This window comes from Lemur catta, chromosome Y (genome assembly GCF_020740605.2).
Source record: "Lemur catta isolate mLemCat1 chromosome Y, mLemCat1.pri, whole genome shotgun sequence".
NCBI lineage: Eukaryota > Metazoa > Chordata > Mammalia > Primates > Lemuridae > Lemur > Lemur catta.
The window spans coordinates 520,012-545,026 of record NC_059156.1 but is presented as its reverse complement, the minus strand read 5'-3'; the positions used below and the strand labels follow the sequence as shown (position 1 = coordinate 545,026).

General features: G+C 41.6%; 1 protein-coding gene across 2 annotated transcripts; it reads left to right on the top strand.

The window, feature by feature from the left end:
* On the top strand, positions 1–25,015 carry LOC123629087 (zinc finger protein 736-like). Of its 2 annotated transcripts, XM_045539038.1 has the most exons (6): positions 1–104; positions 3,262–3,421; positions 4,906–5,032; positions 5,538–5,633; positions 17,465–17,543; positions 21,119–21,185. In XM_045539038.1, exons 2-6 carry the CDS (start codon positions 3,407–3,409, stop codon positions 21,165–21,167), a joined length of 366 nt encoding a protein of 121 aa, XP_045394994.1. In that variant the 5' UTR covers positions 1–104; positions 3,262–3,406; the 3' UTR covers positions 21,168–21,185. The 2 variants fall into 2 exon arrangements, with proteins under 2 accessions (XP_045394994.1, XP_045394995.1); XM_045539039.1 differs by lacking the exons at positions 17,465–17,543; positions 21,119–21,185 and adding an exon at positions 24,833–25,015.

Genomic DNA, 25,015 nt, shown 5'->3' with positions numbered 1-25,015 from the left:
CTTTGTCTCTTCCGCCGGGCTCGGAGCAGCGTCCGCGCTCCGCTGTCGCTCCTGCAGGGGGCCCAGGTGTCTCTGCCGCAGCCCGTGTCACCCGTGACCTGCAGGTACTGGGGGTCCCTAGGGAGGACGCGGGGACGCCCCGGAAGCTGGGACGGGGCGAGTGTGCGGTCGGCGCTCCGAGGGGGCGGGGGCCGGGCGGGCGGCCGGAAGCGGCTGTGGGGACGCGGCCTCCCGGCTTCGCCTCCGGAGTCCGGGACCGAGGTCGGGCCGAGGCGCGCCGGGGCGTTCGGTCCCCTCGGTCCGCGGGGCGGGGCCGGGCCGGGCGGGCAGCGGGGCCCTGGGCGTCCTGGCCCGGCCCGGCGTGTCCTGCGGCCCCAGCCCGAGCGGCTCCGGGCGGCCGCGCGTCTCCCCAGGTTGTGCGGGGACGACGGGAGGGTCCTCCGGGGACGGCGGCGACGCTGTGCGGGGCTGGTGCGGGAGAGGAGGCGTAGTCCGTGAGGGCCTCGTCCCTCCTCCGTCCTGTTAACAGTTAAACTGGGGAAGCGTGGAAACTTAGAATCGTTTATTTAAGCAAACAGTAATTGGTGAATCTGCACGTCCCCAACCGTGGTTTGAGGTCTTGGGGCCACTGGAGGGGCTTGAAGGAAAGACTTATGAGGCGGACGAGGAAGCAAACCAAATTAAACAATTTATTGGGTACGGTTATAGCGGGTTTATTTGGACTATCCACGTGGTTGTTTTCGGGTTTTGTAATCAGAGTTTTAGGGCATTTTGTAGTTGTTTGCCTAAGTTTTTTTCCTTTTAAGTTGTATTTACAGGAAATGCGTTTGAGTCAGAATTAGGTTTCCATAGGTAGGAACCAGAGCAGTATGGCCCCTTCAGTTTAATTGCTCCTTATTTAATTATCTTAAAATTCCCTAAAGGGACTGCTTTTCCCTGCATTTTCCAAATATATGGGAAGCAGGGTCTCAAATCCAAGACTCAAATCCAGTTTGCCCAGCCTAACTGTTCTAACAGGGCCTGTTGGAAATCCCAAATTTCCGGTTCCTTCCCCACATTCCTAAATGCCTGCTACCCCTCCCCAACTCATAACATTATCAACTATTTGTCCTATATTTATTTTTCAAGCAGACAAAATATTTTAATTATTTTTTCACAGGGCTGTGAGTGGCTTTTTTAAAATATTTGTTTTCTGTTTCTAAACATTTCACAGGACCGTAAAGCAGAGAATAAATTACCTGACACTCCCCTGTAAAAATTGTATGTGCTCCTCATCCTTTTATCTTCCCTGGGCTCACACACCTTACCAGATTATCTTTAGGTTGAGGTCCCCTTTGAAAACTTTACAGGGTGACGTGTCCTCAGCCATCCTTGTGTCTTTTCCTGGTCCTGGTTTCACAACTGTCTGGGGATGACCCAAGATACCCACAGTGACCGTGTCTCCTGGAACATGTGGTGCATGTCAGCTCTGTGTCAGTTTCTCCCAGAGGACAGTCTGAGGAGTGGGGCTGTTTCCTCTAGGGAGAACAGCTGTATTCCCTGGTGCTGATAGGAGTCTACCGTTGTACCCTTCATCTGAAAAGCTAACCCACTGGGACATTAAGGTTTTCTTTCCTAAATCTGAGCTTCCATTTTTTTGGAGACACATTGGTGCTTAGCCAGTAAAGTGCTGGTATTGGGAGGAAAGGGCAGAAATGATTCCTGCCCTCTGGGTTCTTTTAGACTTTTGAAGGGAGGGAAAACTGTACCAAAAGACAAGGAAAACATGCTCAAGTCAGGCAGTGCAAAAATCTGCAAAGACATTTGCACTTCCGGCACACAGGCACAGCACAGTGTCCCCTGGGATGGTGGTCACTGAGTCCTTCAATGAGCAGGATGAGGGTGGGAGGATTTCCAGAGTGATCAGATGGTCTGACTTGACACTGGAGTCACACGTATCTGTGCTGCACTCACCATCACCTTTCTCTGAATACGTCACCTTGAAAAGATTTATTCATTAATTATAAACTGTGTTTTATCAGTAGAGCCTGAAAGATAATAAAATATTTCCAAAGAGGGGCAAGAACAAGGTGGCTTTCAGGGAAAAAAAAATCTAGTCGTATATCCCATTTGTTAAAAAATTCTTTTTTATGTTATTTCTTCCCCAGAGTCAGTGGTGTAAGGTTCTGAGTTCAGTTCAATTTTGGGGTATTTCAAACAGAATCCCAGAGCTTAGCTTTGGGAATGCTACCAGGGAAAAGAAATATCTTTTATTCTGTACAGTTTTTATTTCATCAGTGGCAGAGAAGAAAAATGAAAAAGCTGGGCCGAAAGTCTAGATTCTGCTAGGAATTATGGGACGCTTAGTGCCTGACCCCCAGGGTGTTAGGAGGGTGAACTCACACAGTGAACGTGAGGTCCCAGCACGCCGCAGGCAGCATACTTGGGAGCACTCAGGGCGTGGTCAGTCAGCATCGCCTTAATGCACGTGTCCATGCAGTTTTCCAGATGGCTTCCTCAGATAGAGCTGCCTTCTGCAGCCTCCGTAAACCTGAAAGGGCCAGCAGAGAATGTTTCAGGACGGTGGGTGGTGGTCTTCATTTGGACCAGAATTATTTATGTTGTGATGGAAGTGTTGGGTGTAAGGAACTTGGTGCTGTGCCTGCTGTCTCTAGCTGGCGGAGACTGTTCACATATCTGAGGAAGCAACATTAGCATTAACAGGAGACTTGTGAATAAAGCCCAATCCATGGACCACCTCCACACCTGCTGAATCACATTGCTTAAAGTGGGACCTGGAATAACAGTTGATTTATGTGTCCACTGAAGCTTGAGACGTGATGCTCAGCTAAGTAGCACAGCCCAGGCTTTCAGCTCTACTCCATGGCCAGGTTGAAGGAACACGGTCACCTGTGCCCACCCTGCAGATTCTATTCGTCAGGGTGGGAGCATCCATGTGGTTTTAATTACCTGCCTCATGTGATTCTGAGGTGAGGCCAGGGTCAAGCATGTGGGCTCCCAGATCAGTTCATGAGAGTTGAGTCCAGCCTTTTTTCCAAAGTCGAGGTCACAGGACCGGCGCTGCTTGGGTTTGCTTGGGGGGAAACCAGTGTGGCCCGTATTCCCGCTGCTGCAGCAGAAATTGCCGGTGTCTGTGGCAGGGGAGGGCACCTGAGGGCAGGGAAGGAGAAATGCACATTTTGGTATTTATGTGGGAGCTCGGTGTCCCCGATTCTCTACTGTGACAAAGGGCAGGTGAATGTCGTATTTTCTGCGCTTCAGGGTCCTTCCGCCTGCGGGTGTGGTGGTAGCAGATGGAGGGGTCGCGCTGAGGCCTTGACATGCACATTCTCAAGATGCAGCTGTGACCTGTGCAGATGACCTCAGCTGAGAGGGCGCCTTAGAGAGGCCGGAGGAAGAGGAAGAAATGGCTGGTTCTCAGGTAAGTTCTCCCAGGTCAGGGGCTGTGTCCACTTTCACTGCTAGAATGTCCTGTATTTGGGATTTGCAAACCTTTGCTTCTCTGCTTCTGGTGGTTCTGCCGAACAAGATTGTCTCAACTACTTAGTTTCCATTCTTCTTCAGATACTCAAGGGCTCCTTAAAATCCTCCTCCCCTGCATAGCAGAGCCTTCTCTGCCTTCTCTCCATGCAGGCTGTTCACATAGCCTGCACAGTTCCCACCGTGAGTTTGTGGCCTGCAGGACTGAGCATGCTCCCTTTCTGACAGAGCAGCACGGGAAGATGTGGATACCGGAGAATCCTCTGGGGCACGGGGCTGGGTCCTCAGCTGTCAGTGGGGGGACCTGTCCTGTGAGGTCGCATGTGGATGCCCCGTCATCCTTATGCCAAACAGGATTTTAAAAGGCACATTCAAAGAGGATGGTATAAATTGCCCCAGATAACTCAGAAATTTCTGGAAAACAGTTTAATTGGAAGAGTTGTGCTCTGTAGGATGCTGCGGGACTATTTAAATAAAATAAACCATTAGCGATTACAGAACATGGGAAATATATATGTGGTTTGAACTTGGCATAAAACTGATATTATTTATGATTGGATTCACAGTATAGGTATTTATTGGTGGCCAGTAATGTCACAGCAGTGATGTGGTGTCCTGTGCACATCAGCACCTGACACAAACTTACGGTCTTAACAGTTGGTGTGAAGTTTACTTACTCGGTTAAAGCGGTCTCTGACAGACTCCTCTACTGTAGTGATGATTTTCTAAATTGTCAGTAAGTATCATGGGGAGTTTTACTCAGGGAGGTACATAAATCATCACATTTCATCTGGCAGTTCTCCTTTTTCTTGGTTTTGCTTTTTGGCTTATAGCTTGCTTTGGAGAATGAAGGCTCTCATCTTTGTGTACTGGTCAGGTGAACCAGGATAAAACCCAGGTTCTACTACTTGCTGTATGTTTGACAAGATATTTTCTATGGGCTGGAAGAGTTGGAATTACTGGTGAGTGTGTGAGAAATGCAGAAACTCAGGCCCCACTCCAGATCTCCTGAATCAGAATCTGCACTTCAGTACGATCTCCAGTTCACAGCCGTGCACATTGAAATTTCAGTCATGCCTTTCTAACTCACCTTGACTTTTCCACATGAGAAACATATACAGCTTATTGTATATGATGTGTATATGTATACAGCACTCAAAAATGTATATGCCTCTGTGGATGCCCTTAATTTATATGAATACTTTATCATGCACAAAAGTACAGTATCTGCATGTTTTGTGGATCTCTTTGCTGCCCTCTGTCCCCAGAGTAGAGAATGCATTAGAGGATGTTACTGTGTTAATTGCTGGGTAATTCCAGTCACTCACGTAAGTCAAAGCCACTTCTCTTCCCTCTCTCGTTTCACCTTTAGTGAAATTAAGAGCGTTGGCCATGGCTGTTTGGTAAATACGTTTTTCCCCCTAGGGATTGTTGACATTCAGGGACGTGGCCATAAAATTCTCTGTGGAGGAGTGGGCGTGCCTGGACCCTGCTCAGCAGAATTTGCATCGGGATGTGATGTTAGAGAACTACGCAAACCTGGTCTCTGTGGGTGAGGATGACTTCCTTTAGGAGTCTTAATGCACCCTAAGGGTTTTATTTTCTTATGGAATGTTGTATGGGAATTTCTGCTTTGCATGAATGACTTTCAGAACAAGAACTGCTTTCAAGGAACACTTTGGGGCTTGCTGGTGTAGAAAGGAGAATCTTCAAGTTGTTTTATCTTGATATGAACCTTCCCTTTCGTGAGCTGGCCTGTATACTTCACTCCAGATGGGTGACAAGTCTAAAAATTTGGTAGCATAAAACATTGTTCTCCAGACCTTAAAATTCAATTTTGACCACCAGTGTTTCATTTAAATACTAGATAGTGGAACTAAGAACTCACAAAGTTTTAAATAATTTCTAAATATCCTCCTGGTTCTGTGAAGAAACAGTATTTGGAGTTTAATTTTCCAGAACCTCTACAATGTTCTTTCTTCTCTACTAAGCACAGTACGAGGTTGGTAATTGGAGAATCCTGGCACGAGTCACGTTGCCTCTTTCTAATGACACAGGTCTTGCTGCCTCTGAGCTGGACCTGATTTCCTGTCTGGAGCACAGGCAAGAGCCCGGGCCTGTGAGGAGACATGAGGCAGGAGCCACACACCCAGGTAGGTGGGAGTGAATGCGGCAGATGACACAGGTGAGAGGGCCAAAGTTCAGGGAAGAAGCCAGACCTTAAAATGTAGTTTGGGAATCTCTGCTCGAATGGAGATGGTTTCTGAGAAGCCTGGGTTTCTTTCTCTGGCTGTCACCTAGGGGCATCTTCTGCCCCATGCTCTTGCATTCTCTAGGGACCCTACTTCCCTTCAGTGACCTTCCCTCAGGGTTACAGTGAGAGCCGAAGTCCTCTTCGTGGCTTATGAGAAACTGCATGATCTGCGTCCTCTTCCATTGCTTTTGGGGACATGGGAATATCTGCATAGTTTTGAGGAACTCCATTTGGAAGTATTTTTTACCTTCCCTTATTGCATGGTGTCTGAAACGTGTGTGAGTAGTGGTGTTATTGATATTTGCTTCAGAAATCCCAGGAGCACCAGCGACAGACGCTCATTTTCTGTTTTGTATTTTCCTGTCATGTGGAGGTTTCCATTGCTATGTTGTCGGAATTCATACCCAGTAATTTCATTAAAATACTAAGAATCTCCCTAAATATAAAAATGATATTTTAACTTCAAATTTTTATAGTATGGTATAAACTGAGATTAATAATTTAAACTATATTTCCATTTTCCTGAACTGTAATGCATCTAAGTGTATCCACTCCTTCCTAGATTTCTTAAATGTACTGTGTCATTAGGCATCATAGAATGTGATTCCCACTTTGAACTTTTTTTTTTTTTTTTTTTTTTTTTTTGAGACAGAGTCTTGCTTTGTTGCCCGGGCTAGAGTGAGTGCTGTGGCATCAGCCTAGCTCACAGCAACCTCAAACTCCTAGGCTTAAGCGATCCTACTGCCTCAGCCTCCCGAGTAGCTGGGATTACAGGCATGCGCCACCATGCCCGGCTAATTTTTTTCTACATATATGTATTTTAGTTGGCCAGACAATTTCTTTCTATTTTTAGTAGAGACGGGGGTCTCGCTCTTGCTCAGGCTGGTCTCGAACTCCTGTCCTCGAGCGATCCACCCGCCTCAGCCTCCCAGAGTGCTAGGATTACAGGCGTGAGCCACCGCGCCCGGGCCATTAGTGTCTTTTAAATGCTTATTTATTACAGCTTTCTCCTTAGAGCTTTTCATTAATGATTGTAATGCATTTTCTGTAAAATTTTACTGCTGCACACTGCATGCCAAGGATTCAAGATTCCTATTCCCCAGGAGTCCACAGTCATTGTAGTTATTTAGAAAAATGTTTTCTAAATTCATAACAATATTGCATGCAGAATTTTATTCATAAATATTCCTTTATTCTTCCTTTGCATTATCATATTACTGGGTTTTTTGGGCGGGGGGTCATTTCCTTGGCATCAGTTTATTGTGTTTTTGGTTTTACCTGTTTATTATAATTTTTGAAGAAAGATTTACAACTTTGTTTATATACTTTTATGTCAATGTGGAGCTTAATTAAAATATGAATCAGGCATAGTTCTATCAACTAAATTTTATGTGTGTGTGTCTGTTTGTCTCTATAGATATGACTCTAACTTTGTTCATGGATTTTCTTGTATATTTCTTCTTCTGGCTTGTTGTCAACAGTCTGTTTTATCTTGCCTCGGTGAGTAGTCATGGCAATAGTCTTAATTTCTCTGTGTTTACTGATGAACCTCCATTTTCTTCATGTGAGAGAAATACTTTTGTGCTTTGAAGCTAATTTTTGGAAAGCTTTTTAACTTTGTATCTCTTTTAGTTATCCATTTAAAAAGTTAATTGTGGTAAAAATGTAAAATTTACCATGTTAAATTTTTAAGTGTAAAGATCAGTAGTGTTAATTATATTCACATTGTTACTCACAAGACCTCTAGAACTTTTATATCCTGCAGAACTAAAACTTGGTGCCCATTGAAGAACTGCCCATTTTACCCTCTTTCCAGGCCTTGAAAAACACCATTCTACTTTGTTTTTATGATTTTGGCTGTTGAAGATATCTCATACATTATCTGTCATTTCGGTACTGGCTTATTCAGTTGACATAATATTCTCAAAGTTTCTCCTCACTGTAGCCTGTGGTGAGATTGTTTTCTTCCAAGTCTGAGTGATATTGCATTGTATGCAGGTGCCACATTTTCTTTAACTGGTCATGAGTCGAGGGACATCTGTGTTGCTTCCACCTTTTACTTTTGTACCCGGGTATACAGATATCAATTCCAGCTCCTACGTTGTATACTTTGGATACCTACTCAAAGTGGGATTGTGGGATCGGATGATAATTTCATTTCGAATGTTTTGAGGAACCCCCATGTCGTGTTTCATAGTGGCTGCTCATTCTTCCCCACGAGCATACCAATCTCTCCACATTCCCAATAGCTTTGTTAGTCTTTGGTTATTTTTTTGTGGCCACTTTAATAGTTGTGAAGTAATATCTTACTGTGGTTTTTATTTGTATTTTTCTAAAGGCTATTAATTTTGAGCATCGTTTCAAATCCTTGTTACCCATTTTTATCTCTTCTTTAGAGAAATATCAGTCCAATCCTTTGTCTATTTTTTATCAAGTTATTCACTTTCTGTTGTTTTGAGCATTAAGATATTTTATATATTCCAGATATTAACACTTATCAAATACGTGATTTGAAAATATTGTCACCAATATCTTATGTAGTATTTTCACTCCACAAAATGTTTTCTTTCATGTGCAGAAGTTCTGGAGTTTGATGTCCCTTTTTTATGTCATATCCAAGAAAATGTGCAAAGATTAATATCATGATCTTTCCTCTATATTTTCCTTCAACAGGTTTGTAGCTATATTTCTCATGTTTAAGTATTTAAGCCGTTTTAGATATGTTTTGTATATGATGCATGGGTAAGGTTCGACTTTTTCCATGTAGACGTGTAGTTTTTACACCGTTTGTTGAAAGGCTCTCCTTTCCCATGGTGTGGCCATGGCAATCTTGTGAAAGATGATTTGATTGTATACACAGGGTTTTCTGTTGGGCTCTCTATTCTTTTCCATCATCTGTGCATCTGTCTTTGAGCCAGGACCCCATTGTTTTTATTTCTGTAGCTTTGTTTTGAAATCAGAAAGGGTAGTTCCTCTTTTTGTAAAGAGGATTTGGCTATTCACAGTCTCTACAATTTCTTTTAGGAAGTTTTTTGTATTTCTGTCAAAGTACCATTGAGATTTTTTTTATTTGAGGACCATGAGCCACAGTTGTATTCGTTCATTTCTGGCATCCGAAGTTGTCTTTGATGACATCCTTGGGCTGAGACTCTTTGCCAGAATCCCTAACTACTACACGACTACGACCAAGCACTGTACAGGGTTTTCTCTGTCTGTCTGTGTTACACAGGCCTACCCATTCCCCCGCTTTCTTGTTGTCATCAGTGTTAGTTGGGTGGATTTGGTGTTCAGCACGAAGGTCCTCTACAAACTTGACATACGTAGGTTCCGGGTAGTTGGATACAAGCACACAAAGGTGGGTGTGGCCCTCGTCTGAGGCGTTGGCAGATTTGTGAATGTCACATGCAGGCAAGGCCATCGTGGGTGAGGGTGGCCTCCAGCAGCCCTGTGTGCAGTTCTAGTGTCCACTCCACCTCCAGCAGCCATGCCTTGCTCAGCCGTGCCCACGGGTTACGGGAGCAGCCGAATCTTGACTGCACCTGAGCCTCCACCACCGCAGCACTGTGCGGCAGCGGGGAAAGAGCACCGTTGAGATTTTTATAGAGATTCCCTTGAATTGGTTCAACACCGTGTGTTATGCTGACATCTTAACAATATTAAGTCATTGGACTCTTGGGAAAGAATTTGTTCAAAGTTTCAAAGTGGCTTTAACCTTCACATATTTTTGGATTTGCCAGTTTCTCTTTTGTTTTGATTTCTAGTTTCATTTGTTCAGAAAAGAAAAATTGTATGATTTGTCTTCTTAAATTTGATGACTTGTTATGAGTCCAAAGAGAATGTGCCATATATGAGTAGTATATTGTATATGCCACTGCTTTTGACTGTAGTTCTGTGTATTTCTATTCCGTTTGATTGGCCTATAAAATTGTTCAAATTTCCTGTTTCTTATTGGTCTTCTATCTGACTTTCCTATTCATTATTGGAAGTGGGGCTTGAAGTTTCCTACAATTATTGTGTTGCTGTGTATTACTTGTACTTCTGTCCATATTTGCTTTGTATATTTGGGAACTCTGTGTGTGTGTCTATGTGTTATAGATTGCTGGTAAATGGATCAGCTGTACCCTTACATAATATTAACCTTTGCCTTTGCAACAGTTTTTTGACCTAAAAGTGCATTTTATCTAATTATGGCCACCTGACCCTGTTGTGGTTATTATTTGCATGGAATAAATTTTATCCTTTTATTTTCAGCCTATTTTACTCCTTACAGCTAAAGTGAATCTTTTTTAGGCAGCATGTTATATTGTCTTCTTTGTTGTTAATCTATACAGCCATTTTATTTCTTGTCATTAGGGAGTATAATTCATTTCTATTTAAAGTAATTACTGAAGGAAATGAAGTTACTATCAACATTTTGTGAATTGTTTTCTGTTTCTTGTAGCTATATTTTCCCCCATTTCCACTCAGAGTGCCTTAATTTTTGTCCTTTTGATTTTGTAGTGGCAAGCTTTGATTCCTTTCCCATTTCCTTTGGCTTGCTTATTTTTTTGTTTTTGTTTTTACTTTCTTTTTATTCTTTTCCCAGCATCAGAAGATAAGCCATGACTTTTTACTTACTTTCTATGGCATTTTCTTTGTGATCACCTTGAGAAATGGAATTTATATCATACATCTTAAAGTTATAGCAATATACTTTAATTTCATAAAACTTCACTTCCACTGAATACAAAAACTATACCTCTTTACATTCCCTTCCTTCATTATGAATGTCGCAAATTGTAATTTTTTGTATTGTGCATCTATTAACAGAATTTTCCACTATAAAAAAATTCTATAGTAAAATTTTAAAAGTTTCGTATACCATCATTATGATAGTGGAGAACTCTATATCTGTGTATAGATTTACCTTTAGCAGAGAACTTTATAATTTTGTGTGATTTTATTATGGTGTTTAGCATCATTTCATTTTTCAACATAATGGACTCAATTTAGCATTTCTTGCAGGGCCGTTCCACTGACTCTCATCAGATATATTTTCTTCCACTCTTTGGGTTGTTTTTTTTTTTTTTCACATTGTTCCTTGTTTCCTGTACCGTGCAGAAACTTTAGTTTTATGTATTCCCATTTGCTTTTGCTTTTGTTTTCTTGTTTTGTAGCATGTGCTTTTTTGGTTTTGTATCCAAAACGTCATTGATGAGGCTTGTGTGAAAGAGTTTGTTCCCTATGCTTTCTCTGAGAAGTTATACAGTTTTTGGTCTGACATTTGATATTAATCCCTTTTCAGTTAATTTTTTTTGTCTTCTATTTCATTTTACATGTGGATAGGTACTATTTAACATCATTTATTGAATACTTTCCCCTTTTTGTATCTTGGTGCCCTTTTCAAAAATTAGTTGACTGTATGCACATGGGTTTATTTCTGCTTTCTCTTTTCTGTTTCATTGGTTTGTGTGTCTGTTTGTATGTCAGTACCACACTCTTGATTAGCATAGCTTTGTAATAGTTTCCTTCAGAAGTGTGATACTTGCATCTTTGTTCTTCTTTCTCAAAATTGTGTTGTCTGTTTGGGGTCATTTGTGGTTCCACAGAAATTTTAGAATGTTTTTCTATTTCTGTGAAAAATGCCATTGAAATTTTAATGGGAATTGCATTGGATCTGTAGCTTTGTGTACTATGAACATTTTATCAATATTATTTTTTCCAATCAATGAACAAGGGGTATTTTTCCATTTATTTGTTTATTTACTTTTATCAATATGTTACAGATTTTGCTAACAGATCTTTCACCTGTTTGTTAAATTGACATTAGAATTTTAAACTTTTTTATGCTTTTGTAAATGGGACTGTTTACTTTTTTCTGTTTATTTTAGTGTATAGAAATGCAACTGATTGTTGCATGTTGATTTTGTGATCTGCAACTTGATGGATTTATTCTAAATAGATTTTGGTATAGTCTTTAGGGTTTTATATTTATGAGAGAAGATTACCTCATGTCCCAGCAGAGAGAATTTTACTTACTCATTTCTGATTTGAATGCCCTTTTTTTCCCCTAACCTAACTACTGCGTCTCAGCCTTCTAGTACTATGCTGAATAAAAGTGGTGAGATTGGGCTTCCTTGTCTTGTTCCTGATGCTAGAGGAAAAACTTACAGTGTTTCACTGTTGAGTATAATGGTATCCAAGGGCTTCTTATACATGGCGTTTATTATGTTCAGGTACATACATTTGAATGTATATTATTTTGAGTTTTTATTATGAAAGTATGTTTAATATGGTCAAATGTTTTTAATAAAACTTTTAAGATGATTATATTATTGTTATTTTTTATTCTGTTTTTATGGTATATCATTTTTATTGATTTGTGTATGTTGAAACATCCTTGCATCCCAGAGATAAATCCCATTTGATCATGGTGTGTGATTCTTTGAATTTGATTTCTCATATTTTGTTGAGACCTTTTGCTTGTGTCTTCATCAGGGATACTGGCTTGTAGGTTTTGTTTGTTTGTTTAGTGTCCTTATCTGGCTTTAGTATGAGGGTATTGATAGCCTTGTAAAATGAGTTTGGTAGTGTTTCCTCCCTTTAATTTTTTGGAAGTGATTGAGAAGTATTGACATTAATTCTTCAAATGCTTATAAAATTCACTGAGGGACTCACTCGGCCTTGAAATTTGTTCTTTGAGGGATTTTTATTTATTCTCTCAATTGCCTTTCTCATTGGTCTGTTTAGTATTTTTGTTTCTTCATAATTTAATCTTGGTGGGCTTGTTTCTAGGAATTTATTCTTTTTTTTTTTTTTTTTTTTTGAGACAGAGTGTCACTTTGTTGCCCGGGCTATAGTAAGTGCCGTGGCGTCAGCCTAGCTCACAGCAACCTCAGACTCCTGGGCTTAAGCGATCCTACTGCCTCAGCCTCCCGAGTAGCTGGGACTACAGGCATGCGCCACCATGCCTGGCTAATTTTTTCTATATATATTTTTAGTTGGCCAGATAATTTATTTCTATTTTTTTAGTAGAGACGAGGTCTCACTCAGGCTGGTCTCGAACTCCTGACCTCGAGTGATCCACCCGCCTTGGCCTCCCAGAGGGCTAGGATTACAGGCGTGAGCCACCGCGCCTGGCCATGTTTCTAGGAATTTATTCTAATATATCCAATTTGTTTTCATATAATGGTTAGTCTTTTAATATATATTTTTGAATTCTGTGGCATTAGTTATAATATCTTCTCTTTCATTTATAATATTTTGAATCTTCTTTTTTTTCCCTTGGTTAATCTAGCCAGAAGTTTGTCAATTTTGTTTTCTTTTAAAAACTCAACAGTCTTTTTGACCTTTTCCATTGGCTCTCTAGTCTCTATTTAATTTTTTTGCTCTAACCTTTATTTCCTTCATTATACTACCATTGGGATTATTTTGTTCTTATTTAGGTTCCTTGGGGTTTAAAGTTAAGATATTTATTTAAAATCTTTATTTTTATGTTAATGTAAGAATTTATCAGTATAAACTTCTGTCTTAGAGCTACTTTGTTGCATCCCAGAAGTTCTGGTTTGTTGTCTTCCCAATTTCATGTGTCTCAAGGTACCTTTTATTTCCCTCTTGGTTTCTTCTGTGACCCTTTAGTTGTTCAGGAACACATTTATTATCCACGTATTTGTGAGTTTTCCAGTTTTACTCCTGATATTGATTTCCAGTTTTATACCATTGTGATAAGAAAAAAAACTTGATATAATTTTTATCTTTTTTTTTTTTTTTTTTTTTTTTGAGACAGAGTCTCACTGTGTTGCCCGGGCTAGAGTGAGTGCCGTGGCATCAGCCTAGCTCACAGCAACCTCAAACTCCTGGGCTTAAGCGATCCTCCTGCCTCAGCCTCCCGAGTAGCTGGGACTACAGGCATGCGCCACCATGCCCGGCTAATTTTTTCTATATATATTTTTTAGTTGGCCAGATAATCTCTTTCTATTTTTAGTAGAGACGGAGTCTTGCTCTTGCTCAGGCTGGTCTCGAACTCCTGAACTTGAGCGATCCTCCCGCCTCAGCCTCCCAGAGTGGTAGGATTACAGGTGTGAGCCACCATGCCCAGCCACATTCCATCATTTTAACTTGAAAAATTCCCTTTACCAGTTCTTGTAAGACTGGTCTACTGGTGATGAATTACCTCCATGGGCAGTCTTCATTAGGTTTCTCTTTATGTATTTTGAGCCTTATGAAATTGGATTTCAATACTCGTTTCTAGATTTGGAGAGTATAAGGATATTATATCTTTAAATAATCACTTTTTTCTTTTTCTCTTCTGCTTCTGAAAATCCTAAAGTGCATATATTTGCTTTATTATACATTGTAAAGCCCATATGCTTTCTTTACCTTTGCATTTTTTTTCTTTTAATTGGCTACTTTCAAATGAACTGTCTTTGAGTTTGCTGAATTCTTTTCTCCATGATTTAGTATCCTTTTAAGGCTTTCAATTACATTTTTTAGTTCTACGTTGGTGTACCTCACCCTGAGGGTTTGTTTTTTAGTGGTATTCATGCCTATATTAATATTCTCATTTTGTTCATGCATTTTTACAGAAAACTTTTTTGTTATAGTTCAGTGTTCTTTTCTATCTGATATTTTATTTATTTATTTTTATTTTTATTTTTAATTAATTAATTTATTTATTTTTTGAGACAGAGTCTCACTTTGTTGCCCAGGCTAGAGTGAGTGCCGTGGCGTCAGCCTAGCTCACAGCAACCTCAAACTCCTGGGCTTAAGCGATCCTCCTGCCTCAGCCTCCTGAGTAGCTGGGACTATGGGCATGCGCCACCATGCCCAGCTAATTTTTTTCTATATATATTTTTAGTTAGCCAGATAATTTCTTTCTATTTTTAGTAGAGACGGGATCTCACTCAGGCTGGTGTCGAACTCCTGACCTCGAGCTATCCACCCGCCTCGGCCTCCCAGAGGGCTAGGATTACAGGCGTGAGCCACTGCGCCTGGCCTATTTTTATTTTTTAAAGGCTGGTTAAGTGAAGCAGTAGGAGTGGAGAAGGAACAAAGGAATCTGTAACTGTTTCTGATCAATTAGTTGTAAACATCACACACTCGGGCCAATCAGGCTATCTGAGATTTCAAAAAGATGATTACCTTAAATTCTTTGTTAGCCAGTTCTCCATTATTTTGCAGATGATTACCACAGATTCATTAGTTTTCTTTGGTGGTGATCAGGTTTGCCCGATGGTTTATGATTTGTGTATTCCTGTGTTTGTGTCCCTGACTATGAAGGAGCACTCCCCTCTTTCAGTCATTATCGACTAGTTTGAGAAGTTAAATATCTTGCCATATTTCATCCATGGGCTGATGATATTTTCACGGAGATTCCAGTCAGTTGAGTTTGGAGCCAGGTCCCATGACTGCTACTGGGACTGTAGCGGATTCGTGGTTGGCAGAGCACTCAGTTATCAGGGCATCGTACACTCATGCATCCTGTCTATTCCCTGGGGAGACTGAGCTTTCTTCGAGATCTTGCTCAGTAGGACTGGCGCTGAGACGAGGAACTGCAGTGGTTTCTGCAGATCAGGGGCTTCTACAATAGGTGTGGCAAGTTTGTCTCAATGACAGGCTTCTGAGAGTGCTGTCACCCAGGTCTCTGGATGGGCAGGACTGACCCCTGATCCCAGCTGAGGGGGCTGTGACTGATTCACGGGGCTGCTGCAGCTGGGACCTCAGTCTTCGGTTCTGTCTCTTGGTCCATGGCGTGTCTCCCTGCAGGTGTTGGCGTGGGCAGGGCTGCTTCCAGACCTTGGCTGACAGGGACTGGAACTGAGTTCCAGGGATTCTTAGATCCACAGTGAGACTTGCGTTAGCAGGCCTGCCTTCATGGACGCAGACGGATGCGCTTCCAGACTGCTCCCAGGTTAGCCAGCCTGCTCCTGGGCTGTGACTACCTGCAGCTGGAGGCAGCCGGGTTCCAGTGTTGCTTCAAGATCCACATTCAGGGCTCGGTGTGGTGGCTCACGCCTGTGATCCTAGCACTCTGGAAGGCTAAAGCGGAGGATTGCTTGAGATCGGCAGTTTGAGACCAGCCTGAGCAAGAACGAGACCCTGACTGTCCTAAACACAGAAAAAATGTGTCGGGCGTGGTGGCATGTACCTGTAGTCCCAGCTCCTGGGGAGGCTGAGGCAGGATGATGGCTTGAGGCCAGGAGTTGGAGGTTGCTGTGAGCCAGGCTGACGCCACGGCACTCTCGCCCGGGCAACAGAGTGAGACTCTGTCTCAAGAAAAAAAAAAGATCCACATTCAGATCAGATTTGGTGGTGCTACATACAGGTCACAGATGGATGTTTCTCCCTGAAGATCCCAGTGCGGGCGGGAGTTCTTTTCCCCCGACCATTAATGAGAGGTGAAGAAAGTGGGTTTGGGGCTGAGTCAGGGGCCACAGACAAGACCAAGGGCATCAGGCCTCACCTGAGACACAGGTGGCTCTGAATCTTCCTGGGTATCTTGGCAGATGGTGCTAATGGCGAGACCAAGGGAAAGCGGACCGTAACTAGGTCCCCAGTGAGATGTTGCTACCTTTTGTTCTGTAGCTGGGACTGTGATTAGGCAGCCTGTCACATGGGTGAGGACCTGCCCTCTCACAGCGGCCTTACTGCTTGGTTTTGAGCTGCCCTAGGGCACCACAAGCTCAGTTCTGGATCCCGAAGCTCCCACAAAAGCAGTTTCATCTGGGCACGGCTGCTGCATTGCGCTGTAGGGTACAAATGGGGGGGAGGTCCTGTTCTGTCATCTTGGTGACGTCCTCTCCTGTGAGTTTCACTTTTGTAAATGTTGCATGTCAGTTTGTCTGGGACTTTTAGATTCAAAAGTTCTGAAGCAAAATGCTCACATTTACATGTAATATAAGAATTGAATTAGATTATGAGCAGACACCACATGTGTTAAAATGTTGGAAAGTTTAAGTTTACTGGAAGGAATAAGGAATCATGGAAATTTATATATCTCTTTTCTCAGCCTATATCTAAATGATGGTATAATTTAATCCAAAATGTTTGTTTTATGGCAGTAATTACATGACATTTTATAATGTTTATGTTGTTCCTTTATTTGGAAACATAAAACTTTGCTTAGCTACTAAGGACTGTATTATAGCCATTGTATGTTGTATAAAAGTAGTACCAATACACTCAACAACATAAGAAAGTTTCATTCACTTAAATTTTCTCAGTATGGCCTTTTATTAATGATTATAATGCATTTTATGGGAAATTTTACTACCATACCTTAAATAGCATTGATTCAATATGCCTGTTTTCAGGAGACTCAACCTGTCTTTTCCATTCCCTTTAACACTCCATACTAAAGGAAGCAGTAACCAGTCTTTAGGTAGCCCCAGAAAACCTGAGAGCTTTGGACACATGTTCCATTCTTTTCTTTGTTTTCTGAGAGAGAAACAAGGTCTGGGAAGATTTTTTTCCTGATTCCATTCTGCTGTGGTGCAGAAAGGTAACAGACTTAATTTCATTCTTTCTTAATTTCATTCTTCTTGGCTTTGTGCTCACTGTGGGGGTACTGCAAATTGTACTTTTTTTTTTTTTTAAGCATGTTTTGTTAAGTTGGTGTATCAATGGAGAAACAAAGGCCTGAAGTTTTTGATTCAGTCATCATGCTGATGTCTTCAGCTTGGAATACTTTTCTATATGTTATTTGTAAAGTATATAGTAATCGGAATTTTAAATTTTTTTGGTATATTTCAGATATATTTTCTCATTTCACCCAAGTCCTGTGGACAAAGAAGTGCATAGAAGCTCCATTCCAGAAAGTGATACTGGGAAGGTTTGTGAGTTGTGGTCTTGAAAATTTACACGTACGGAAAGACTGGGAAAGCGCAGATGAGTGTGAAGGGCAGAATGGATGTTATGATGGACAGAACAAGTGTAGAACAACCACCCATAATGAAAATATCAGTGATACTATAGGTCAAGAGCATAAAACATTTTGGAAAAAAGCTTCATTTATATCAGATACTTCTGCTGAACCATATGTTTCTCTAAGTAAATATCAGCATCAATTTTTGGAGCATAACTTTTATCAGAAAGAAAATTTGGAAATTCTAGACTGTGGTGTGATGAATGTTCCAAATAATAATTTGGACCAATTAAAATACAGAATTGGATTAAATGTTCAGTCAAACATTTCTGAAGATGTGATATCTAAAAATGAAGGTGAGATTTCTAAATATGATCGATTTGATAGGTCATTTGTTAAAAGTTTATTATTTTTCCACCAAAACATAATACCTTCTTCTACCAAAATCTCCAACAGTAATCACTATGGGAAAGTCTTCACTTGTTCATCTAATCAATATCATGGAATAGATAATTTGGGAAAATATCACACTTACAATAAAACTTTGATGCCCTTTAGCCAGGGTTCTACCCTAAATAATGACCAAGATATTTACATTGCAGACAGAAATAATCACTGCCGTAACTCTGAGAAAACCTCTAATGAAGTGTATAGTTCTAGAAAATATCCGAAAATGCATGTTCAAGAGAACGATTACAAATGTAACAAATGTAAGAAAGTCTTTTTTCAATACTCAAAGCTTATTGTTCATCAGTGTATCCATATTCAAGAGAAGCCTTACAAATACAATAAAGGTTTAGAAGCTTATACCCAGCCTTCAAAACATACTCAGCATCTTGGAATCCATTTTGGAGGAAATTCATACAGATTCAGTAAATGTGAGAAAGTCTTGAGTCGATCATCAAATCAAAGGGAACATAACATAATCCATGCTGAAGAGAAACTCTACAAATGTAAAGAATGTGGCAAATCTTCTAATCATATTTCACATCTTGTTAAACATCAGAGAATTCATACTGGAGAAAAATTTTACAAATGTGGTACTTGTAGCAAATCTTTTACTCGATCCTCAAGTCTTATTGTGCATCAGAGAATTCACACTGGAAAGAAACCCTGCAAATGTAAAGAATGTGGCAAAGTCTTTAACTGTAGTTCACGTCTTACTCAGCACCAGAGAATTCATAATGGAGAAAAATTTCACAAATGTAAAACAAGTAGCAGATCCTTTAGTCATTCCTCAAATCTTGTTGTGCATCAGAAAATTCATTCTGGAGAGAAACCCTACAAATGTAAAAAATGTGGCTTGTCCTTTATCTGGCCTTCAATCCTTAGACAACATCACAAAATTCATACTGGAGAGAAACCCTACAAATGTAAGGAATGTGGGAAAGCCTTTAAGTATAGGTCCCTTCTTACAAAGCACTACAGAATTCATACTGGAGAAAAAGTTTACAAATGCAGTACGTGTAGCAAATCTTTTACTCATTCCTCAAGTCTTATTGTGCACCGGAGAATTCATACTGGAAAAAAATTTTACAAATGTAATACATGTAACAAATGTTTTACTTATTCCTCAAGTCTTATTGTACACCAGAGAATTCATACTGGAGAGAAACCATATGAATGTAAGGAATGTGGTAAAGCCTTTAAAACCAGTTCACAACTTACTCAGCACCAGAGAATTCATACCAGAGAAAAATTTTACAAATGCACAACATGTAGTAAATCCTTTATTCGTTCTTCACATCTTATTGTTCATCAGACAATTCATACTGGAGAGAGACCCTACAAATGTAAAGAATGTGACAAATCCTTTAAGTATAGTTCACATCTTACAAAGCACCAGAGAATTCACACTGGAGAGAAATTTTATAAATGTAATAAATGTAGCAAATCTTTTATTCATTCCTCAAGTCTTACTCAACATCACAGAATTCACACTGGAGAGAAACCATACAAATGTGATGAATGTGGAAAAGCCTTTCAAAATAGTTCACATCTTATTCGACATCATAGAATTCATACTGGGGAGAAACCCTACAAATGTAAAGACTGTGGGAAAACCTTTACCTGTAGATCATACCTTACTCGACATCAAGGAATTCATACTGGAGAGAAACCCTACAAATGTAAAGAATGTGGCAAGGCCTTTAACTGTAGGTCATACCTTACTCGGCATCAGAGAATTCATAGTAGAAAGACTCTATAGATATAGCAAATAAGAAAATAATATCCAAAATACATAACGTAGAAATTACCAAAAATATGACAGAAAAGGAAACCTTACGGATAAAATAAATGGAAGCATTTAATTAAAATGCAAATTTCATTCTATTGGGGGATTCCCAGAATAAAAAAACTAAAGCACAAACACTTTGAAATTTTATACCAAAACAGAATATCTATTATGGAGAATAATCCAAATTCAAAGCAATTATATGATTTTTTCATATGGTTCAAAGGAGCAAGAACGGCCGGGCGTGGTGGCTGACGCCTGTAATCCTAGCACTCTGGGAGGCCGAGGTGGGTGGATCGCTCACCATCAGGAGTTCGAGACCAGCCTGAGCAAGAGCGAGACCCCCGTCTCTACTAAAAAAATAGAAAGAAATTATCTGGACAACTAAAAATATATATAGAAAAAATGAGCCGGGCATGGTGGCGCATGCCTGTAGTCCCAGCTACTCGGGAGGCTGAGGCAGTAGGATCGCTTGAGCCCAGGAGTTTGAGGTTGCTGTGAGCTAGGCTGACGCCACAGCACTCATTCTAGCCTGGGCAACAGAGTGAGACTCTGTCTCAAAAAAAAAAAAGCAAGAACATAGTCATTCGATACTTTATTTGTGTTGACAGTATTTGACTTGCTTGAAAAGCAGGTATTGATGTAATTCAGCTCTCAATTCAGTTGATGCTGTGCCTTAATTTCTAGTGTTCATATGAAAATATATGATCTTTTCTCTGCATCAGAACTACTAGAGATTATTCTATATTAAGTGGATATAATTAATATGAATTTTTCCATGGCTGTATAATTAAGATGTAAAACCCATGATGAAAATCTAAAGGAAGATGCAGCTTGTCTTTGACTTATATTATAAAACATTCATGGATATAAGCATATGGTGCATGTTGAGAACGTGACTCTTCTGAGTTTAAGTGAGGGGACCAATCTGAATTTACTAAATAAATCATTTTTTCCAGTTGGTCCTTACACGGAACAAACTAGCCACTTAAAATGCTGAGTTATTTTCATAGTAGAATCAAGTAGAAGTCTTGAGTATTATTTGGTGTGATAGAAGACATAGTAGAAGTGTTGAATGTTACTTAATGTGATAGAAATTAATATGCCTTCACAGATATCAGTCAAAAGTAAAGATTACTCCTATCTGGAATGTTATAAATTATTTCCAATCAACATTCAGTAAATAATTAGCCTCACAGGGGTGGGAAACTTGTGGCCTTAAGGCAACCTATGTGGCCTTGTCGATTCTTAAGTGTGACCTTTTAACAGAATCTGAAATTTACGGAACAAATTTTTTTACTAAAAGCGGTATAGCAGACAAAGATGAAGCTTTTCTTACTCATTTGGTGCTTTAAAAACAACAATCTTGAAATCAGAAGACCACGGATGCCCCCACCACGTGATACCTCGAGAAAAATGCTCCTGGAGTTCTTGCAACTGTGTATTACCAGGGAGCATATACTGGATTTTCGGATGCTTTCTGAAGACTGTTTGAACATAATTTGTTTGAATCGATATAACTAACTGATTTTTAAAGTTTAACACAGATATGTAAAGAAGGAATTGTTATCCTGTCATCAACTTTACACTGTCTCATCATGTCTAAGACTGTGGATAACATGTGGAAATAACATTGTATTGGGTGACAGAGTGGCATGATTTCTCTAGTAATCTCAATTCCCTCGGGACTTAAAATTCCTATACTGGGAGGATATTGTCATAGTTACTATTTTGTATTCTTTTCTCATTTTTGTAATCACTGGGATATTGTGATAGTTATAATAAAGTTTCTGTGGGAGTATAATTAGAAAACATACTTTTTAGATCCTAAATCACTATTTATATAGTTTTGCCCCATAATTTTTTGCACATGCTCTCTGAGTCAAATGCATAGAATCTTCTTTTTATTTTAAGTTACTTAGAATGCAATATCTAAATATGCTAAGCTAATAGTTTATATAATCTAATCATTCTCAGAAATTAATTTGAAGATATGAGCAATTCTGCAGTGATATATTTAGTTATGCTTTGTTTAATATACTTTATTTTCTCCATTTTCAATTAGAGAATGAAACTACCTAGCCAAGCTTTTTTTTTTAATTGTTGTCTTCCTTTTAAGACAAATGTACTGATTTTACTGGACTGACTTTTTCAGATAGAAACAGAAGCTTCAAAAATCATGCAGTTGTTTTGACATTTATATAAAAGTAAGAAACACACAGGGCAGTGCTCTATGTGAAATAGATGCTTAATATTATGGAGCAAAACGTTCTTACTGGGGTGAGTTTGTAGATGTAGGTAAGAGACTGAAATGTCCAGAGTGGAGAACTGGCATCAGCTCTGCACGTGCAGAGGGGACATCTGTTGCCAGGCTGCGCAGCTGACTCTCTGAATTTAGAAAGAAAATGCATCTTGTACAATTTTGTGATCGTCTCCAGCTTTTCTCTCTCTTTTATTTTATCCCCACCTGCGTGTGCACCACAGCCCTTCTCCCTCTTGGCCCGTGTTGTGGCTGCGTCCTTCTCACTGCTCTCCGGTGTCACGTCGTCTCACGCAGGGCTTCGTTCTGAGGATTGGTATGAAGTTTTCGTGATACAATGATAATTTGTTTCTGACTGGGAGAGTTTGAAGACATGCGTTGGTTTTATACACACGGTTTAGAGCACTGAATTGAAATAAGAGGAAAGTGGTGCCAGGAGCCCAGAGCACTAAGTCAGGCGGTGAGCACTGTGGGAGACGTGGAGACAGAACAACCGTGACCGTGCTGTGTCTCTCAGAGAGGCGGATGGAACGTACTGGAAAGCGTATATGGGAAACACTTTTGCCATGTGAGAAGCAGGCTGAACTGAGCTCACAGCACTGACTCTGAGTCACAGGTAGTTACAAGGGGTGTCGTCGTATGGCCAAATGTGACATAGATGGGATGGGTACTTTGGGGATATTGTCAGTTGCTGATTGTCAGGGTGGTGGGTTCTGTCCCCATGGTTGGGAATTACTGGGCAGTGTGCGGACCAGGTGCTGTTTGGAGTTTGAGATTGTCGCAGTTCTTCAGACCTCGATCAGCTTTAGTGGCAGGAGATGGGGTGGTGGATGAGTTCAATTTTGTGGGCGTAGCTTTAACATGTCGTGTTGTCAGAGTAAGTGTTTGAGACGAAGATGCCGCTGGGCGACTGAGCTGGGCAGAGTAAGCAAGGTGTGCCGCCGTCACACACAGTCCCAGTTTCCCAGGGAGCTGTGTGTGTGACCCCCGTGCACTTATGCAGAGTATAACCCCAGCTCAGGTGATATCTGCTGTAGGCGGGTGACCCTCCAGGAAAGCCGGCCCACAGGTGGCACGGACCCCTCTTATTGCCACTCATGCTGTCAGTCAGTCATGTCATCCATGCTCTGTTTGGGGCGCTGGGAGAGGGAGGGACGATGGGACGGTCAGATGCACTGGACACTTTAGCCTGAAACATTCTACCCACTTTTTAGGATAGAAACGTCCGTGTTCTTTTACAGCCTACGTTCCCCTTTCACCCAGCCTGTCTCGAATGGAAAGTGGGTTGTGAATTGTGGAAATGGGTACAGTGAGGTTGGGTTGCAGGTTAGGTTCACACAGTTCACATGGACACAGTTGAAATGTAATAATGCACCGTCTTCCGTAGGTACTGGTTTGTGTTCGGGCATACCAAGAGAGGACTGCTGGGTGGTATCGGAATAAAAGACGCGTGTTTTGCCTTATGTCCGTGGCGAGTGTGCAGCGGCACAGGACTGCTCACACAGTCCCCTGACTCCAGGCGCGCTGGTCTGTTTCCATTTCCTCTCTGACACTGTCCACACTCGCTGTTGCTCGCGCACACTAGGGCTGGCGGCTGCCCCGCCAGTGTCACGCCACATCCCTACAGCAGCAGAGAGTGCACGTCACCAGGATAGGACGTAGAGTTTCACTGGAAGCTGCTGCTTTTAAATTCAGAAAAGGCCATTCTCCCTTTGCATTGCTCTGCCTCTTGCTTTCTTACTACTGTTGAGGTTTTTCTGCAAGTTTGCCAGTCCAGGGAACCCAACTAGGGGACTAATGTTTGGGCTCATATGTATGGTTGTCTTCTCCATTAAGGCCTGGGAATGCAATCAAATTGACAGCTTACCGTGACTGGTTTTACGTGGGTTCTGGTCTTGGTTATCCAGATGGGAAGGGGGGCTCAGATGTGGACTGTCCATATGGGGATGGGGAGGGGGAATATTTCCATGAGTACATGGGGTGTGATTCTGAGTACTTTATTTGCCTTGTAGGCTACTCGACTCTGTGGAGAGCAATCAAGACAGATCACCCAAATGAGAATAAGTGGTATATATGCCGTGTGTGTGCGCACCTGTGTGTGAATAAATAGACAGACATTAGACATTCATTCATTCTCAAGAGAGTCAGTGTCACCACTGCTGCGGCCATCACCGCCAGCAGTGCTTTCTTTGCCTTTGGCAGAGAGTCTAAGGCAGGCAAAGGAGTGGGAAAGCCCTGCGGGGGAGAGAGGGGAAAGGCAGGCCCTGACAGGAGGCGGTTGGCACGCTTGAGGAAGCTGAATACCGGCCGGCTCCAAGAAGGGCGTCCCACGTGAGGGGCCGTGGGGTGCACCCGTGGCTCTCCATACCACTACAGTCGGTCCAAAGTTGGAAGCAGGGACGAACGTGAGGGAAGGGACGCCCTGAGGGCTTTAGCCTTGGGGGAGTAGGGCGACAGATAGCTGCAAAAGTGCATTAGGTCAGGCTTGGTGGGCCGGTCCCACGGGTGGCTACAGAGGTGGTGGGTGTGGTGTCACCAGGGTCAAGGGCAGACTTTGAAAATTCTATCGCCCAGCCCAGAAAGGCTCCCTTATCATCTGCAGGCAAACCGACACCTTTCGTGCATAGAGAAACGTCGTTCGGTGTTTTTACGGAGGCGGTGGCGATGAGGACGACCATGACAACTGCTCCTGTCCCGCTCCTGCCGCTGCCTACACAGGTTGGGAAATGCGTTAAAATCTTCACCCCTCCCTCTCCCCAGCAGGCTGAATGGATGGATCGATCCCCCCACTCGTGGCCAAGGGAACCCCAGGAAGACCCTAAGAAGATGACTGCTTGGCCCTGAGAAGGCAGGTCAGACATACCCGGTCACGCCCCCTCCCTTCTCAGAGCTATCCTTCGCTAACTCGTCAGCCGGCCTGAGGCTATCTGTCTGCGAGACAGA

Excerpts from the sequence above, each read along its gene's own strand:
- LOC123629087 (XM_045539038.1), top strand. Across the intron at positions 5,033-5,537 it reads CGCAAACCTGGTCTCTGTGG|GTCTTGCTGCCTCTGAGCTG; the intron begins GTGAGGATGACT and ends CTAATGACACAG. Across the intron at positions 5,634-17,464 it reads GGCAGGAGCCACACACCCAG|ATATATTTTCTCATTTCACC; the intron begins GTAGGTGGGAGT and ends GGTATATTTCAG.